This window comes from Oreochromis aureus, linkage group 14 (genome assembly GCF_013358895.1).
Source record: "Oreochromis aureus strain Israel breed Guangdong linkage group 14, ZZ_aureus, whole genome shotgun sequence".
NCBI lineage: Eukaryota > Metazoa > Chordata > Actinopteri > Cichliformes > Cichlidae > Oreochromis > Oreochromis aureus.
In genome coordinates this window covers 19,176,588-19,195,990 of record NC_052955.1, presented here as the reverse complement: position 1 = coordinate 19,195,990, position 19,403 = coordinate 19,176,588, and the positions used below count along the sequence as shown (strand labels likewise).

Below are 19,403 nucleotides of genomic sequence, written 5' to 3'. Positions count from 1 at the left end.
GTGCTAAAATCAATAAAACAGGCGCATACAGTAAACTTACCAGAAATGTAGTTTCTCCACAGCGGAGATTCCGCTTTTGAGAATCGAGATGTTTAGGAATGAAACTACAATAACTCCCAGGCACCCTACAGGGGTGGAGTAAGGGTTTGCAAGAGTTGTCGGGAATTTTATGGCCACTCAGAGAAAGTAAGTGGGATGGTCGTGTTTTTTTTTTTTTTTTTTCCAAACTGTGTTGTTACCTAGGCCGTATGGGCAACTTAGGTTACATCCAACAGATATACAAACACATGATAGGTTTGTAGTAGTTATGCTATTAATACATTCAACCCACCGCTTTTCAACACAAGCAAAAGCTAACCTGCTGTCTTTCCAATAACGTGTTAGTGTTAGCTGTAGCTACCATCTTACTAACATAATAATAAGTTAGGTCGGCGGTTTATCATGCAGTTTTTTGGGGACATAGGAACTCTTAAAAAAGTGCTATTTTTGATTCTGAACTTTTTACAAATATCCAGTTATTTTCATTGTTATTGTTTGTGATTCATTTTCTTAAGTGTCTTAATATCTTAAGTTTCCTTAAGATATTTTTAAAATAAATATGAATTGTTTATATTGTTTGTATTTTTTGCAGAAAAGCCTTATTGCTGAGCCCCTGCCAGCTGTAAACACATCATCATGTCTTCAGAGAATACCTCGTATGGTCTTTTAAGTCCTTCTTTTTGAATGTGCTCTTGAATGTAATGTTTATATCCATGTAATATATACACATATGTTTCCATTTTCTAGAGATGATGAGGATACTTTCAAGATCCTGATTGCTACAGATATTCACCTTGGTTACCTTGAGAAGGATGCCATTCGTGGAAATGACACATACAACACACTAAATGAAATCCTGCAATGTGCCAAGCAAAATGAGGTGCATGCTTGTTGTAACTGGACCTGAATGGACCATTACCTCCGCATGTCTCAAGTACCCATTTCTTTCCTTTTTGCCTGTTTCTTTGCTAACAGGTAGATTTCATCCTCCTTGGTGGCGATTTATTCCATGACAACAAACCTTCACGCCAGTGCCTTCACAAGTGCATCACTATGCTGCGAAAATACTGCATGGGAGACTCACCTGTACGCTTCGAAATCCTCAGTGACCAGAAAGTCAACTTCAACACAACACAGTCAGTTTCACTTGGTGTCATCCTATAGAGGTTTTGCACGTAATGTCACGTGCAGGTCGCGGAAGAACTGTTCGCCATATTGGACATGATAAGTGGTAGCGATGTCCTGTCCAATCACCAATCCAATCCAACTTTATTTATAGAACACTTTAAAAATAACATGGTTGACCAAAGTGCTTTCCAGTAAAAAACAGAGATAAAAGTTAAAAAACATACATTAAACAGACAAAGAAAGTTAAAGAACAATAAAATAAATACAGAAATGAAAAAAAGATAAAAATAAATCAGTAAATATTAAATATTAAAAAATGAGTAAAATAGACAATAAATGGAGGGGCAGTGTATTCCATAATTTGGGGGCCACAACAGCAAAAGCCTGTTCCCTCTGGTGTTTTAGTCTCGACATGGGGACAACAAGGAGTGACAAGTCAGTTGATCTGAGAGACCTTTCTGGAGTGTATATGTGTAGAAGGTCTGCCAGGTAAGTGGGAGCTAGGCCATTTAAAACTTTAAAAGCAAACAATAAAATTTTAAAATAAATTCTAAAATGGACAGGCAACCAGTGTAAACTTATATATACTTTACATAGAAATGATCACTACTTTTTTCCCCTCACAATGCCTATATTCTGCTGCGTGGTTGGGTGCAGCAATCATCAAGGACAGAAAGAGAATCTTTTCAAATCACTTTCCTGTTTCAGATAGAAGAATACAAAAAAACCCAGTATCTGTTTCCAACAATATTTGACCATTTAAAATGTTTACATTTATATTTGTATTATCTCTTGCTGTTTTTTCTTTCTCATCTTTTTCATCTGCCTCCTCCACCACTACTCTCACCTTCTCATCTCCATCTTATCCTCTTCTTCCTCACCTTAAGCCTTACTCCTGAACTGAAGTTAAGGTTCAAACATAAAAAACTGTACATGAACATACTTAATCTTGATATTTTTGCAATTAGTTAATGTCAGCAGATGAGACATGCGACCCTCACATCTCTGGACAGCTGGACAAGAGCTGGCTAAACAACAGCATAACGTTACAAGCTAACAGTATGCCAGCTAACGTTAGATTTTGGCTACCTAAAACTGTTACACTACTTTTCCTCTGATCAATTGTTTGTTTACAGTTTTAAATCATAGATTTATTTGCTAACTGTGAGTCTGCCCATGATAGTAGATCCACTTCAAAAACGTTTTGGGAACAGCAGCACTTATTGATGGGAATTACAGATATCTACAACAATTCACCTCAGTATCACTGATATTAATAAGAAATGAGCTATGCTGACTCATTGACGATGTAAGAGATAATGCACAGAGATGTGTCAGTATCATTATAATATAAATACAATAAAAATCAGGTAAATACCTGAGCAATGATTGTAGTCCACTTGATCCAGTGATTACAATTCCAGGCAGAGTCCAGTAACTGGGGTTTGTTACCCATCTAGACACAAAATACTGATAATCATTCAAATCTCATCCAGTATAATTAGTTTTTTAAAAACATAATGATCTAAATCGTGTGGTGTGCAGTCCGGGAGAAGTATAATGGGTTATACTTCACAGCATCAGTAAATTAACATCCTTCTTCAGCCCTTCCCTTCCCAATTTCTCCCCATAATGAGCAAGATGCTTGTCATGAAAGTGTATTACTTTCTCTGAGAGAGTATATACACTGGTTTCTTTACTCTTTTACTCATCTAAGGAATGTTTAGTAGGTTTTTCACTGTATTTCAGTCCAAAAAACAAGTTAATGTCACGTGGTAAGCGGTCTGCTAAACTTCTATAACCCACTGTTTTATTTGTTATGTGTAAATGTTATGTGTGCGTTGATGTTTTGTAGGTTCCCCTGGGTTAATTATCAGGATGAAAACCTGAACATCTCTATTCCCGTGTTCAGCATTCATGGAAACCATGATGACCCAACTGGAGTGAGTTGCTTTTAGTAACAAAGGAAGTTATTAATTCAGATACAACACCCATTGTCAGGGTTCCTTTGACCCAGTGTTTTCAGTTCTGGACCTTTTGTCATTGTTTGTTTTCACACGTGTGTTTCCTGTTTTATTGTGTAAGGCTACGTTCATACTGCAGGTCTTAATGCTCAATTCTTATTTTTTGATCAAATCCGATTTTTTTGTCTGGTTGTTCACACTACAAATAAAATGTGACAGCAAATGCTCTCTAGTGTGAACGGTTCACGGCCCTGAAAGCAAAAGAAGACATCACACACATCACGCTCTGTTTACGGAAGTAAAAATGGCGGCTACAGAGCTAGTAGGTGTCGTTGCAGCAGTCTATCAATTTCTGCACAGTCGTAACCGACAGAATTTTGACAAATTAATTAGAGAAAGAAGGACACTGAGAAAAAAGAGAGCCCGTGCTTTAACAATGGCCTTGTTTGGAGCAGTGGCTGCTACCTCCGTGCAGAGGTGTATATAAGGACACGGAGTCGTTTAGCTTGAATAGAATTGTCTCCCCATATGCTAATCAAGTCCAAAGCCTCAGTTTCTGTCCATTGACTCGCTCCGTCTCCAGTTTCCGCCGCCATGCTTTCTCATTTGTCTTCTCCGTCGCTGATAATTGGCTTCTGTCTTTTGTCGGTGACATAAAAGATGGATTTAATGCGACATGACCATTCAGACAGCAGTCGCTTTCTAAAACATCAGATATGTCGGATTCAGTACCACATACGAAAGTGACCTAGGTCGGATTTGAAAATATCGGATTTGTGCTGTTCAAACTGTCATACCATGATCGGATATGGGTCGCATAGGGTCAAAAAAGTCAGATTTGATGCGCTTTCGCCTGCAGTGTGAACGCAACCTAAGTCATCTCTTTGTGTGCATTAAATTCTACTTCCTCTTTGTCATTAATCAGATTTAGTTCAGCTGTGTTCTCACCTGTTTCCACTCATCATCATTATCCAGTGTATTTAAGCCATCAGTTTCCCTCAGTTCTTTGTCTTGTTATCGTCAGCTCCTCATGTGTGTTTACAGTCTAGTTCAGTAGTTAAGGTCAACCTTTCATGTTCAGTTCATCCTGTTTGTGTAATAAATCTGTGAGTCCTGCAGTTGGGCCCCCTCTCTGTTCATTCCACACACCTGACTGTGACACCCATGCACTAATATCCAAGTATGTGGATTTCTGTATGTTTTCTCCAAGGCTGAAGGCTTGTGTGCATTGGATCTGCTGAGTGCTTCTGGACTTGTCAATCATTTTGGCCACTCCCACTCTGTGGAGAAGATAGAGATCAGTCCCATTTTAATGCAGAAAGGCATCACCAAGCTTGCCTTATATGGTCTTGGTAAGTTCATGTTTCCAGATGGATCAGTAGTGTCCAATCCTAAAATAATCTTGTTGTTTCACTAAGATTTGTCAATCAATCAATGATTGATTTTAATTTTGCATTAATGTGTCTGAAGGTTCTATCCCAGATGAGCGCCTGTACAGGATGTTTGTCAACAAACAGGTATCCATGCTTCGCCCAAAAGAAGACCAAGATGGCTGGTTTAACCTCTTCACCATCCATCAGAACAGGTAACTACATCATTTAAAAGAATTTGAGATGCAGCTGTGTCAAACTGTATTAAATAAATTAATACTTCATCATGTAATCAGTTAAACATGTCATTGATTGACAACTCGTCAACAGACCCACACAGCTTGTGTTGTGTATATGAGAGGGAAGTTGTGACATTGACATTTTCATGAGAGTGAAAAATCTTGTATTAATATAACTTTAATCGAAATATAACTTTTATATTAATAAAACTTGTTCATAAATAAGCATATGTTAATTAATTTAATAATATCTTTTTACCACAGCACCTAGCTATTTACATTAAAAAAAAAACAACTTTTTCCTGTTTTTGTATTTTGCCAAGGAGTAAACATGGTCCCACAAACTACATTCCTGAGCAGTTCCTGGATGATTTCCTTGACCTGGTGGTGTGGGGTCATGAACATGAGTGTTTGATTAAACCCACCCTAAATGAACAACAGCTCTTCTATGTGTCACAGCCTGGAAGCTCTGTAGCTACATCACTTTCTCCTGGAGAAGCCACCAAGAAGTATGAATGCACACACATTAAATTAATCACATCCACATTCTGGATGTATTTTAATGTCAGTTGTTTATTTGTATCTAGGAAAATTGGACTGTTGAGGGTGAAAGGTAGTGAAAAGACATTCCAAGAGATCCCCCTGAAGACTGTGCGTCAGTTCTTCATTGAGGATGTGGTGCTGGCTGATCATCAGGACTGCTTTACACCAGATACCCCTCATGTAACAAAGAAGGTGGAGGACTTTTGTTTTGCAAAGGTCACAGAGATGCTGCACGAAGCAGAAAGGGAAAGACTTGGATGTCCGCTTACCCCTGAGAAACCTCTTATTCGCCTGAGAGTAAGATGGACACACTGTGTGCATACATCCTAATGCTGCTGCTTAATTTAAATCTAAATATGAAAATTCTCCGCAGGTGGACTACAGTGGAGGTTTTGAGGCATTCAATACCTCACGGTTCAGCCAGAAGTTTGTGGATCGTGTGGCCAACCCGAAGACATAATTCACTTTGTCAGACGACGTGAGCAGAAGGAAATCAAAGGTTTGGCCGCTGCTGTGAATCTCTACACCATTAACTCAGCACTGAATAAATCCCATGATGTGGTGTAACATGCATTTATTATGTGTTTGTATCCTAAACGTAGAATAGTATGCTATTTGAAATGTTTTGTCACTGACCTATTTATGTAACTTTGCTTCAGAGAGCAAACTGACCGTTCAACCCTCTGATTTAATTCATTTTACTTTTTAGATAAGAACAGTATTGACTATGGGAAGCTGTTCAAACCTACTGCTGTCGAAGGGTTGAGAGTGGAGGACCTTGTCAAGCAGTACTTTGAGGCAGCAGAACAGGTGTGCTCATCTTAAAACCGGCATGTTTAGTGTGTGAAATCTCTTGTTTTCATCTGGCATTTGATCTTTGTATTCTTTCTGTATGTCTAGAAGGTACAGCTGTCCCTGCTGACCGAGCAAGGCATGGGTAAGGCCATTCAGGAGTTTGTTGACAAAGATGAGAAGGAAGCCATCGAGGAGCTTATCACTTACCAGTTGCGGAAGACACAGCTCCATCTTCAGTCTAGAGGAGTAACCACAGAACAGGATATAGATGCAGAGGTAAAAGAACGTGGCATGTAGTGGAAGTGCAGTAATTATTGTGGATATATTATATATTTTTCATGTTTTTATATTTTCAGGTTCGGCTGTTCAGAGATTCCAAAAAGAACACAGCCGAGGAGGAGAAAGACATCCAAGAAGTAAGTAATGAATTCACTGAAGCCTGAAATTCATTTCTATGTTTGGTTAATTGTCTCTTTCTTTCTCAGGCTATGAACAGAGCCAAGGCTCACCGGTTGGAGCGTGGTGATGGTGACTTCGCAGATCAGGATGTTTCGGATGTTACTATGGACTCTGACGAAGGCTCAGTTCCAGTTGCTGCACCTACACGAGGCAGAGGGCGAGGAAGCAGAGGCCGTGGTGGCCGAGGGAGGGGCAGAGGTGAGAGCGATAAAGAGATGCCGTAAAGGTGTATTTAGGAATCTCGATATGCAACAGTGCAGTGACTAAGTACAAGTTCCCATAAATGTGTGGCACTTGTAGGTTGACTTGCTTTCACTCTTCTGTCCAGTTCATCCCAAACCAGCTCAATGAAGTTTAAGTCTGGAGACTTTGCTGGCCACTCCATGTTTTCAAGCTTACCATCTTGTTCTTTTTTCCTGAGGTAGTTCTGGCATAGCTTGGACTTGTGTTTTGGTCATTATCTTGCTGTAGGATGAAGCCCTGATCAGCTAGGCACATACCAGAGGGTATTGCATGGTGCTGCAGAATGCTGTGGTAGCTGTTTTGGTTCAGGGTGCCTCTCGCTCTGTACAAGTCACCGACCCTGTATCCAGCAAAACAGCCCCAGACCATCACACTTCTTCCTCCATGTTTGACAATTGATGCCACACACTGTGGAACCATCCTTTCGCCTACTGATGGCGTTCAAAGACCCTGCATGATGAACCGAAGATTTCAAATTTTGATTCAGTAGTCCATAATACCTTCTTCCAGTCCTCAGTAGTCCAATGACAGTGTTTCGTAGCCCAGGCAAGCCTCTTTGTCTTATTCTGACGTCTTAGCAGTGGCTTTCTTGCTGCAACTCGTACTGTCAAACCTGCAGCTCAAAGTCTTCTCTTCACAGTTGAAACTGAGACTTGTTTACTACGACCACTATTAAGCTGTGCTTGAAGCTTTTGTACTGTGAGCCACCTATCACGCAATCTGTTAACTCTCAGAAACTTGTCCTCTGATTCAGTTGTGGCTTTGGGTCTGCCAGAGCTCTTCCGTTCAGAGTTTGCCCCAATTTCTGAGTAGCTTTTGATGGTGAAAGAAACTATACTCACTGACTCCTTGACTTTCTTTGCAATTTCTTTGTAGGAAGGACCTACATTTTTAAGTGTTATGATGCTGCTCACAAGGGTATGGTACCACAGTGTGTTCCAACACTGCTTTATACAGACAAAGGAGGTTGTAAGTAGAAAATTTGGAACACCTGTAGGAATAAGTAGCACCAGCTCTCAAGACTTGATTGACTTCCATTGCTGCAGAACAATTTTAAATTGTTAACCCATTTTGTGTTCCCTGAAAAAGGAGTTTTTTGTATAATTCTGAAATGTACATTGATGATAACATGATGTCCTGGTGGTATGACATTTCGCATAAATGTCAACAAGGCTAATGTGATAGTACAGAAAAAGCAACGTGTATATATATACCAACTATACCAATCCATGATTTCAATGATTTGTTCCATTATTTTTCGGGCTGTTCAGGTGCGACTGCCTCTGAACCAAAGCCAGCTGGTCGGGGTTGGTCCCAGAAGTCCTCAACAACATCCCAAAGCAGGAGCATTTTGCAGGGTAGGGGAATGTAAACTTCTGTTAGTGTGACTGTATATCACAGATGTTGCAATTGTGTATCTGTAACACTTCTGGAGTCGTTACAGTACACTAGGACCAGTTAGGTTCGACTACTAGAGTAGTAATGAGTGCAGCATGTAATAAAGACCACAGACCAGAAAATAAGTTTAAATTGCCGGCTTGTTATTTTGCAAAAAAAACAGATAATAGACAGTTGACAAACATTATATAAAACATTCAAATTCACATTTAAAGAAAACGAGGTATTTTCTTTCCCTTTTTGTTCAGTAATTTCTGTTAATTTATCCTATTTATTTCAAAACCTCTTATTTGGCTTTAAAAGGATGTTATCTTCAACCTAGGTTATTGTTTTATTCATTTCAAGTTCTAAGTTCAAGTTTATCCTTTGACCTATTTGAATTAACACTGTGTTATTTAAATCAAGCTTAGTTCTTTTAAACCCAAGATTTAATTTAATCTTGGTCCAAGTTCAACCTTTAAATTTCAACCATTCTTATTTTGTTTTAAACCCAACAAAATTATTTACATTTCCATTAACACCATTACAGCATTAAAATTGGTTGTCCAAAATAAATTACAAAAACATGTAAAAACTGAAAACAATTCAGCAAAAGGCTGAACAAATCCCTTTAAACAAACAAATAAACAAAAGAAAATTGTCTCTGTGTCCTTTAACTATAAATCCTGGAATTGCTCTGAACGATTATCCAGTGCTTTGAAAGTCCACTGTTCTTTTGCAGAGGTGTATGGATTAATCCTACCAGTTTTTAGTGAAAGAGTTCAACGTCCAGCAGGGGCAGTTTCCTTTTTCCTGCTCGGCACGGTTCAATGGGTCCCTGGGTGGCTCGCCATCTTGTTTCTCGCTCAGCGGATCAAACTCCGATTCTAGTTCGGCATTTCCCGATCCAAACCTTAATGGCCTACCATAACAACAAAGCAATATACATAAACATTTGAAAATAACACACGGGTAGCCCTTAAATAACAGTAAAGTCCGTTTTTTCCAGCTTATTCAGTCTTAAATGAGGTGACGCCAATATGGGCGCTGAAATACCGTCAAAGGCCTTTGAACTACAGCCTGTGTGTCGGTTAACACCAATCCACCGTTTTTAACATAAAACAACATAAATCTGCTACCTTGACTCTCCATTTGCATGAAATGAGCAATATAATACAACAAAACATTTCTTGCATGAAATAAAATACAATTTCTGAACTCACAAGTCCCGTTCGGTTACGTTCACAACGTCACCAAGGCAAAGACAGGTCGGAAAAACAAAAATATATTCTCCAGAGTACAACAATGGCTTTATGTAGACTTCTGGCTTGTTTTTAATATTTTTTTCACTCGTTTAGGCAGCAGCTCCGCAAGAACTGTCTGCATTTCTCCTCTCCAGCTTCAAAAGAAGGAACAACCCGCTTGGGTGTGGCTATCACAGGAGTCACGCTGCAGCGTACCCTTTCACAATAAGAGTCTGAACACATATTTTAGCCATTTTACCTTAATTAACATAGAAACACCATGAATTAGCAAGTTTTAACCTTTTAACACGTTTTTAAACACAATTGAAATCTTATACCATGAATTATATCATTGCTGATGTTTTTAATGAATTTTCTTAACCATTATGTTCTATTTATCACCTGTAATATGTTTCTTATGACTGTTTTTACTAACAGGCTTTTGTTTATTGACAACTATGTTAACCAGGGTTACACCCTCCCTCTTAAATGTATGCAAGTCCCTTTGCATAATGCATAGATCAGACTACCTGGATATCATGGATTTCAATAGAGCCTGTCACAGCTTCACTTAAGCTTTGGAACAAAGATTGAACTATGCCAACAAGAGGGTTTCCTAATTGAGGGTATGTTAAGTGCTTGGGCTTTGTTCTCTCTCTGGATGATCTTCTGACCGATTGCTCTGCTTCAGGGTCATTTCTTTCAGTTTCATTGTTTACAGGTTCAGTTCCATTCACCTGAGTTTGAGTTGCTTCCTCATCATTAGTTTTCGTTGAATCCGATGCATTGTCCATTTCATTCTGTTGAGTTATTTGAGCTCCTTCCTTTGCAGGTTCAGGCAAGCTTTCCATTTCAGGTGGTTTCTCCATTTCAGGTATTTTGTCATTTTCAGGTAAGTTTTCCATATCCGGTAGGTTTCCACAATCAGGTAAGTGTACAGTTTCCGTCATGTCCATGTGCTCTTGAGCAATATCAGGCACTGTCACATGTTCTGAGACTTGAGAATTGTCTGATTTGGGTTGCTCATTAGCATGGTTTGACTTAGCCTTGGGAGGAAAGACTACTTTGTATTCCTCAATCGACCTTGAGATCTCCTTGGGAGGAGGTGGAGGGTAATACAGAGAGTAGTTATCCTCCTCAGAGTGGTATTCAAGTTCAGGTTCATCAGGATCAGTTGTTGGGTGTTGACGTGTGCTTGGCCGATGAGGCTTTACTTGGACTGCTGGAGGATTTTCAGGGCAGATGGCAAAACCCACAAGGTAACAAAAGGTCTCTGTGGAGAGTTCTAGTGGGACCATGGTGATACTCAGGTTTGACTGTGTATACTGGGAGGTTGTCTTTTTGACTTACAACCACGTGGACGATGGACTCCCACTTATCAGCCAATTTGTTTTTTCCCCTAATCCGAACATTCCTTACAAGCACGCGATCTCCAACACCTAAGACAGATTCCGTTACATGTTTGTCATATCTAGCTTTGTTACGCTCAGCAACTTTGTTAACATTTTTGGTAGCCAGTTGGTAGCTCTCCTGAAGGTGAGATTTGAGGGCTTTAACATACTGTGAGTGAGATTGCTGCTGGCGATGGTTCAGGGGACATTGAAGGCAAGATCAATGGGTAACCTAGGCTGCCTGCCAAACATTAACTCGTACGGCGTAAATCCTGTACTTTCATGTTTGGTGCAGTTATACGCATGCACAAGAGGCTTAACAAAGTCACGCCAATGTTTCTTGTCTTCGTCTTTGAGTGTACCCAACATGTTTAGCAGGGTTCTATTAAACCTCTCCACAGGGTTTCCCCTGGGATGGTAGGGTGAAGTTCTGACTTTTTGAATTCCAGCTAGGTCGCATAACTCTTTGATCGTTTTGACTCAAAGTCTGCTCCCTGATCGCTATGCAACTTCTCGGGAAAACCGTAGTGGATTATAAAGTTTTCCCACAGGGCCTTGGCTACAGTTTTAGCCTTTTGGTTGGGAGTAGTCATGGCTACAGCATACTTCGTAAAGAAATCTGTAATAACTAAGACATCTTTAGTGTTGCTGCGATCTGGTTCAATTGTCAAGAAATCAATACACACCAACTCTAGAGGTCTGGTGACTTGAATGTTTACTAGGGTGCCGCCCTCTCTGGCAGGGTCTTTCTGCAAATACACCTGCTGCAGCTTTTGATCCTTTGTTCTATGTCTGAGGCCATTTTGGCCAGAAAAATCTGGTTCTGGCTAAATCAAGGGTCTGGTCAAGACCAAAATGACCCATGTCATCGTGAAGGCTTTTGAACACCATAGGTCTTAGACTTTCAGGAAGAACCAGCTGGTACTGGGCGTCTTCATCTACTTGCCTTTTTCTGTACAAAATCCCATTCTGCAACTCAAGTTTGTTTAACTCACGCAGAAGGATGCTAAGTTGTGGGATCTCGTTGCGTACAGTAGGAGGAGATGTTTCACCTGTTTCAAGCTGGTGTATGATTTCATTGATAGCAGGATCGCTTCTTTGACTTTGTCTTAACTCTTCTTCTGACAAGCTTGGAATGACAGGAAAAGCATCACACTGGTCGAAACTGTCGGGAACAGCATCAACGGACATAGAGATGTCACGAGTGGGCAGGCGAGAGCATGGTCTGTGTCAAGAGACTGGAGGACTAGATGTTTCTCACAGATTGCACTGACAGCTTGAGAGGGAACGTGAGTGAAAGGATCGGTGCCAGGCAAGTGGTGTTGCACAAACTGACGGATCCGCTCCTGTTCCTTCAGGGAGACAAGGTCATTTAATGGCTCGAGATGCGGACGACGAGACAGACCATCTGCGTCCATGTTTTGTTTGCCTGCTCTGTACCTAAGCTGGAACTCGAAAGAGGACAGGGCGGACAACCAGCGGTAGCTCGTCGCGTCTAACTTAGCGGTGGTCAAAATGTAAGTTAGAGGGTTACTGTCAGTTATTACTGTGAAAGGACTGCCATATAAGTAATCGCAGAACTTTTCCGTTACAGCCCATTTGAGGGCAAGAAACTCAAGCTTATGAGCAGGATAACAGCTTTCGCTTTTTGATAGTCCTCTACTTGCGTATGCAATTACCGCAACTCTCCTCCTGCTCTTGATAAAGAGCTGCCCCTAACCCAGTTGTGCTTGCATCTGTGTGTAATACGTAAGGCAACTTGGGGTTGGCAAAGCCTAAAACTGGGGCAGAAGTCAGTTTGTCTATAATCGTCTCAAATGCTTTCTGACAACTCTCTGTCCATCTCTCTCCGAAAGGAGCTTTTGGCTGAAAGTATTGGACGTGGTTGGACTTAGAGCTATTGCTTTTCCGCAGTGGGGGGTATCCGCAGTTAGGTTGGTAAGGGTTTTACGATCTTAGAAAAGTCCTTAATAAACCGTCTGTAACCCCCCGCAAACCCTAAGAAGGAGCGGAGTTCTTTCAAGTTCTTGGGACTTGGCCATGTTTTTAACGCTGCTACTTTTTTCGGGTCTGTTTCTACACCCGTTTTGGGAGACAATGTGCCCTAAGTACCAAACTGACGCCTGAAAAAACATACATTTTCAGGCGATAGCTTCAGACCGTATTCTTTGAGACGATTAACACGTGGAGAAGGCGGGTCTCATGTTGTTCGAGGGTTTCGGAGTAAACTATAAGGTCGCCTAGGTAGACCAGGACTTCCTTAAGGTTGATGTCGCCCATACATTTCTCCATCAGCCTTTGAAATGTGCTGGGAGCGTTTGTTATGCCTTGGGGCATCCTGTTGAACTCGAAGAACCCCATCGGACATACGAAGGCTGTTTTGTGCTTATCTGCCTCATCCACTTCGATCTGGTAGTACCCGCTTTTGAGGTCAAGAACCGAGAACCACTTCGATCCTGTCAAGGCGGAGAACGCTTCTTCCAAATTAGGAAGCGCAGAGGCGTCTTTTGATGGTGTTCAGATTCAACTTGCGGTAATCTACACAAAGTCTTACGTCTCCATTTTTCTTCCTTACCACCACTATCGGTGAGGAAAATGGCGACCGGATTCACGAATGACACCTGCATCGCTTAGCTCCAGCAAATGCCTCCGTACAGCGCCAAGATCTTGTGGTCGATGGGACGGGTCTGTGTTTAAAGGGGTTTCATCGCTCAGTTTGATTTGGTGCTTTACTTTGTTAGTGCAACCAAAGTCTGTATCGTGTAGTGCGAAAACCTCCGACATAGCACTTAACTTTTGTGTGATTCGTTCTTTCCATTCAGCAGGGACTGGAGAATCAGCAAAGTTAAGGTTAAGCTCAGCAGGGTTTGAGCTGGGAGTCTGTTTAGACTGCTCTGTGATCTGACTGTTTGGTATGATCTCTTGAATAGCATGCATTTCAGCAATGACACTTTTCGCAGGGATAACTATGTCATGCTTACTTTCATTTCGCAGGACCACTGGAAGCTTTTGTGAGGGTTTCTCAGCAAGGGTAAGTAGACAGTTGGTGACCAAGACACCACCTGGCAAGGAGGATGTAGAGGGGTCTCGACCACTACCCACCTGCCTGAGTGTTCAGTTTTTGCGTGCACCAAACCCTCTAAGACTCGACTTTGGCCTGCAGGAATGACTTCAGGCTCCTTCCCTGACAGAGTGACAAGACCAAGGCTGTCGCCCTCTTTTGCTTGTGTCTTTGTTGTAACACGCTCAGTACTACTCTATAACCATAAGGCAGGATACTGAGGTCTGTATCAGCCAAGGAGAGGCTTTCAAAGACAAGGTCAAGAGTGTTAGTGCCAATTAGAGAGAAGACTGAACACTAGAGCGTGTGTCTGGAACAATTAATGCAAGAGAGGACACGGTAAGTTCAGTACCAAAACAGCTCTTTGGAAAGGTAATGTCGACACAAATATAGCCTGAATATGGGACATTCTGACCATTTGCAGCTTCGACTTCTAGCAGGTCCTGTATTGGATGGATTTCAAGGTCTGCAAGATTCTTTTTCAGAGAACGACCGGGACACTGTGGTCACTTGCGATCCGGTATCAAGAAGGCAGTTGCAAGCTTGATCATTGATTTTTACTTGAGCAGTGTACTTAGCTCCAATTAGACCTTTGGGTAATTTCACAGTGGCTGATTTACTGTTTGAGAATCGTTTTTTGGGTTTATGTGAAGGTTCGGTGGGACTGGTTTTATCCGTAGCACCCATTTGTCCCGCAATGAGGGCTCCCTTTAGTTTAAAGGCTGTGTTTGCTTGTTTTGTCTATCCCACAGTAACTGTTTTTCTTTCAACTGTTTCCTTTTGTCAGTGACTAAAGACGGGTTTGGGTCATTTGGGCACACAGAGGCAATATGGCCGTCTTCGCCAAGACTGGAAACAGTATCCAGGCTTGGGCCTACTCTTTGCAGCTTGGGATGTCAAGGGGGGTTGTTCTGGTACTTTGGAGTTGGTCTTAGCATTAGCTTTTGGAGGGTTAGACTTTTTCCTAGGAGGGTTCGGGGTTAATGTTGCGAGATGGCTTTGAAGCTGACTGATTTGTGCCTTTAGTTCTGTGACCAGATCTTTTTGAGCATCTACGGGTGGGACTACTTTCTGGGGTTTCAATCTTGTCAGTTCACTCTGCAGCGCAGTTATTTGTGTTCGCATTTCAGTGAGATCATTTTGCATGGTGAGCGCAGGAAAGTCAGCATTTGCAGCAATAGAGTGAGAGGCTACTTTTGGTCTGGTGGCAGCAAAATGTTTTTTCATTCGGCTTTCTTTTGCAGTATGCTTGTCCTCTTCTACTCTCAACTGTAGCAGCAGCTCGGTGAATGAGGGGGGTTTATCTTTTTTCCTTTTGAGCTGAAGATCTGTTAACAAGGCATTATCCCAACACCCCCGACAGAATTGACGCAGAAGGTGTCGGTCTGCTTCACCAGCTACAACACCACCTCTTTTCAGAGCTTTTGAGAGAGCTGTTTGCAAGCGATGGAGGTAGTGTGAAGGCTTTTCACCTGCATCTTGCAATGTGTTGAGAAATTTGGCGAAAAAGCTCATCGCCATCCTCCACAGTGCCAAAAGCTGAATGGAGTAGTTCAAGATAAGCTGAAGGCAAGGCTTCAGGGCCCAGAGGTTTCACCACGTTGGCAGCAGGCGGTACAAGACTGTCTAAGATTTTCCATGGCGTTGCAAGTCAGACAGATTGGGATCTTGAAGTATGAGCTCTACACTGTGGCGCCATGTATCAAAGTCCACCTCATGACTAGGACAGGGCAGTTTGCCTGAAAAATTTCTGAGGCGGAAAGAGGCGTTCACTGGTGAGACAAGAGCTTCACCGCACAATGTGCTCTACTACAACCTTTTGCACCTCAGGGTGTGTTATAAAGCTCTGTGGAATGGTAGTTTGTAGATCTGGTTGTGTCTGGTTGACTGACTCAGAATCGCTGATGCGTTCGTTAGCTTTGATTGGTTCTGCAGTTTCACTTTGGATAGGTTGGTCATCTGCTTGTACCTGGGTTGTTGGTTCACTTTGTGCATCTGGGGTAGGAGCTTCTATGCTGTGTGTGACTGACTGAGCACATTGGGAAAGGTGTTCATGCAGAACAGCTTCAAAAGATTTGCCACTAAGTTTAGCAATGCTTTGCAGTTCATTGAAAAAACTGTTGGTGGCGACGTTGGTAACAGCTGCGATGTACTCAGGTGACAGGGCTCGTATCTGATAAGTGACTTCATTCGGACATTCAAGTGTGTAAGGTAGTAAGGGTTCAAGTGTTGACAGAGCAGCCCCACTCTCATACTCCACAATAACATTTTTGTGGTAAGAAGACTTGGGATCATCTATCTTAAGGGTTCTCGCTGTTCGACCATATCTGTTTAAAAAGTCTTTTAAAGCTTCATCAGCGTCTGTGCCTGTAATCCCACTAACAATAACTGAGTTTGGGATTTTAACATTCTCTCTGTCAACTATTTCCATTTTGCCGGACTTGGCCTATTTTTGAGGTCGGGGTCAGGAAAACAACCTTGAGGAATCAATTACTACTCCTGGCTGGCTCGCCACTTCTGTAACACTTCTGGAGTCGTTACAGTACACTAGGACCAGTTAGGTTCGACTACTAGAGTAGTAATGAGTGCAGCATGTAATAAAGACCACAGACCAGAAAATAAGTTTAAATTGCCGGCTTGTTATTTTGCAAAAAAAACAGATAATAGACAGTTGACAAACATTATATAAAACATTCAAATTCACATTTAAAGAAAACGAGGTATTTTCTTTCCCTTTTTGTTCAGTAATTTCTGTTAATTTATCCTATTTATTTCAAAACCTCTTATTTGGCTTTAAAAGGATGTTATCTTCAACCTAGGTTATTGTTTTATTCATTTCAAGTTCTAAGTTCAAGTTTATCCTTTGACCTATTTGAATTAACACTGTGTTATTTAAATCAAGCTTAGTTCTTTTAAACCCAAGATTTAATTTAATCTTGGTCCAAGTTCAACCTTTAAATTTCAACCATTCTTATTTTGTTTTAAACCCAACAAAATTATTTACATTTCCATTAACACCATTACAGCATTAAAATTGGTTGTCCAAAATAAATTACAAAAACATGTAAAAACTGAAAACAATTCAGCAAAAGGCTGAACAAATCCCTTAAACAAACAAATAAACAAAAGAAAATTGTCTCTGTGTCCTTTAACTATAAATCCTGGAATTGCTCTGAACGATTATCCAGTGCTTTGAAAGTCCACTGTTCTTTTGCAGAGGTGTATGGATTAATCCTACCAGTTTTTAGTGAAAGAGTTCAACGTCCAGCAGGGGCAGTTTCCTTTTTCCTGCTCGGTACGGTTCAATGGGTCCCTGGGTGGCTCGCCATCTTGTTTCTCGCTCAGCGGATCAAACTCCGATTCTAGTTCGGCATTTCCGATCCAAACCTTAATGGCCTACCATAACAACAAAGCAATATACATAAACATTTGAAAATAACACACGGGTAGCCCTTAAATAACAGTAAAAGTCCGTTTTTCCAGCTTATTCAGTCTTAAATGAGGTGACGCCAATATGGCGCGCTGAAATACCGTCAAAGGCCTTTGAACTACAGCCTGTGTGTCGGTTAAGCACCAATCCACCGTTTTTTAACATAAAACAACATAAATCTGCTACCTTGACTCTCCATTTGCATGAAATGAGCAATATAATACAACAAAACATTTCTTGCATGAAATAAAATACAATTTCTGAACTCACCAAGTCCCGTTCGTTACGTTCACAACGTCACCAAGGCAAAGACAGGTCGGAAAAACAAAAATATATTCTCCAGAGTACAACAATGGCTTTATGTAGACTTCTGGCTTGTTTTTTAATATTTTTTTCACTCGTTTAGGCAGCAGCTCCGCAAGAACTGTCTGCATTTCTCCTCTCCAGCTTCAAAAGAAGGAACAACCCGCTTGGGTGTGGCTATCACAGGAGTCACGCTGCAGCGTACCCTTTCACAATAAGAGTCTGAACACATATTTTAGCCATTTTACCTTAATTAACATAGAAACACCATGAATTAGCAAGTTTTTAACCTTTTAACACGTTTTTAAACACAATTGAAATCTTATACCATGAATTATATCATTGCTGATGTTTTTAATGAATTTTCTTAACCATTATGTTCTATTTATCACCTGTAATATGTTTCTTATGACTGTTTTTACTAACAGGCTTTTGTTTATTGACAACTATGTTAACCAGGGTTACATATCCACAAAGAGAACCACAGAAAATTCACAGAAATCTGTCCCACCTCCACTGTACGTTTCCTCCCTTGCTCTTCAGCATTTCAGGCATCCTCCCAAAAGCCTTCTCGAACTGGAGCCACCAAATCTTATGCAGATGAAGTGAGTTAATGATAAACGATAACACTCATAAACTCACACACCTCTATTTTTATGTGAAGCATACCATCCACTAACCTTTAATTTCATATTTATCCATCTTTAGGTGATCATTGATGACTCAGATGAGGATATACCTGTAACAAAAGCTGCCCGACCCCCTCCAAAGTATGTTTGTATAAACCTAGACTGTAGAAGTGTTATATAGTGTTATATTTTGGCTTTTCTTAAAATCTTTGTTCTTTCCTACACCAGACCCGTCGTCCTCCTCATCATCATCATCGTCCTTTCTAAATACGGCTCTCAGAGCCAGAGCCAGTCGAGAGGAGTTGCGTTTGACGACAGCGATGATGATGAGGTAAAACAAGGAGGCAAATTCATATATAGGATGTGTCGTGTAAAGTGGGATTAACATTAAGTCATATAATTTTAGCTGCAATAAAAATGCATCTGAATTCATGACATCACACATATATTTATCCAACATTGTTACATCTTTTAGTTTTCTCTGACTCGGGCTTTAATCCTTTTTTCTTCATCTCTCTTTTTTTGATACAGGATGATCCATTCAAAGCCCCGACCAGAAGATAACCATAAGTGCATCATCATTTTTCCAAAGTTGCAAGTTAGCTGCTCCGGTATTATTCTGAATGATTTCAAAGTCCATAAACTTTCACTTTTTCATCACTCATTCCTATCACTGATCACACTGCACCTCTCAATGCACCTGCTAGTTAGATGGCATGTATGTGTATGTATATAAATGTAAGCGTGTATGTGGAAATATGTGTGTGTATGCATGTATGGATGCAAATATGTATATATACATATATGTATGTATGTGCGTGTATGTTTGCAGGTGTATGTATAACTTGTACATATCTTTCTTGTGTAAATGTAAATTTGTCTGTTATTGTGTAAATACTTACGCTATTGTGTACTCCACACACATGGAGAAATGCCAAACTGCCTTTCACTGTTCTTGTAACAGTGACAATAAAAAGCTATTCTATTCTATTGTATTCTATTGTATTCTATTCTATTCTATTCTATTAATGTTAACATTTTCAAATCAGTCTGTTTTCTGGTGGTTAGATTGAAGGGTACATGTGGGCAAGGTGGAGGTTTTGTCCTGGGTTTGCACAGTAAGACTGTGCCTGTCAGTTGGTCGACTGCATCTGTACATCAACAGTAACCACTAATGGGGTTTATCTC

The 19,403-nt window shown here is 40.7% G+C and overlaps 1 protein-coding gene across 1 annotated transcript; it reads left to right on the top strand.

Moving 5' to 3' along the window:
* Positions 1-11: 11 nt before the first annotated feature.
* Positions 12-18,396, top strand: LOC116314755 (double-strand break repair protein MRE11-like). Its single transcript, XM_039622376.1, is given in 18 exon segments — positions 12-186; positions 632-695; positions 787-919; positions 1,015-1,175; positions 3,023-3,110; positions 4,342-4,483; positions 4,602-4,716; positions 5,064-5,249; positions 5,328-5,580; positions 5,657-5,732; positions 5,735-5,782; positions 5,993-6,093; positions 6,184-6,354; positions 6,435-6,494; positions 6,564-6,735; positions 8,052-8,138; positions 18,130-18,191; positions 18,295-18,396. Coding segments are annotated over 17 exon segments (1,977 nt in total). The 5' UTR covers positions 12-186; positions 632-675.
* The last annotated feature ends 1,007 nt before the right edge of the window (positions 18,397-19,403 follow it).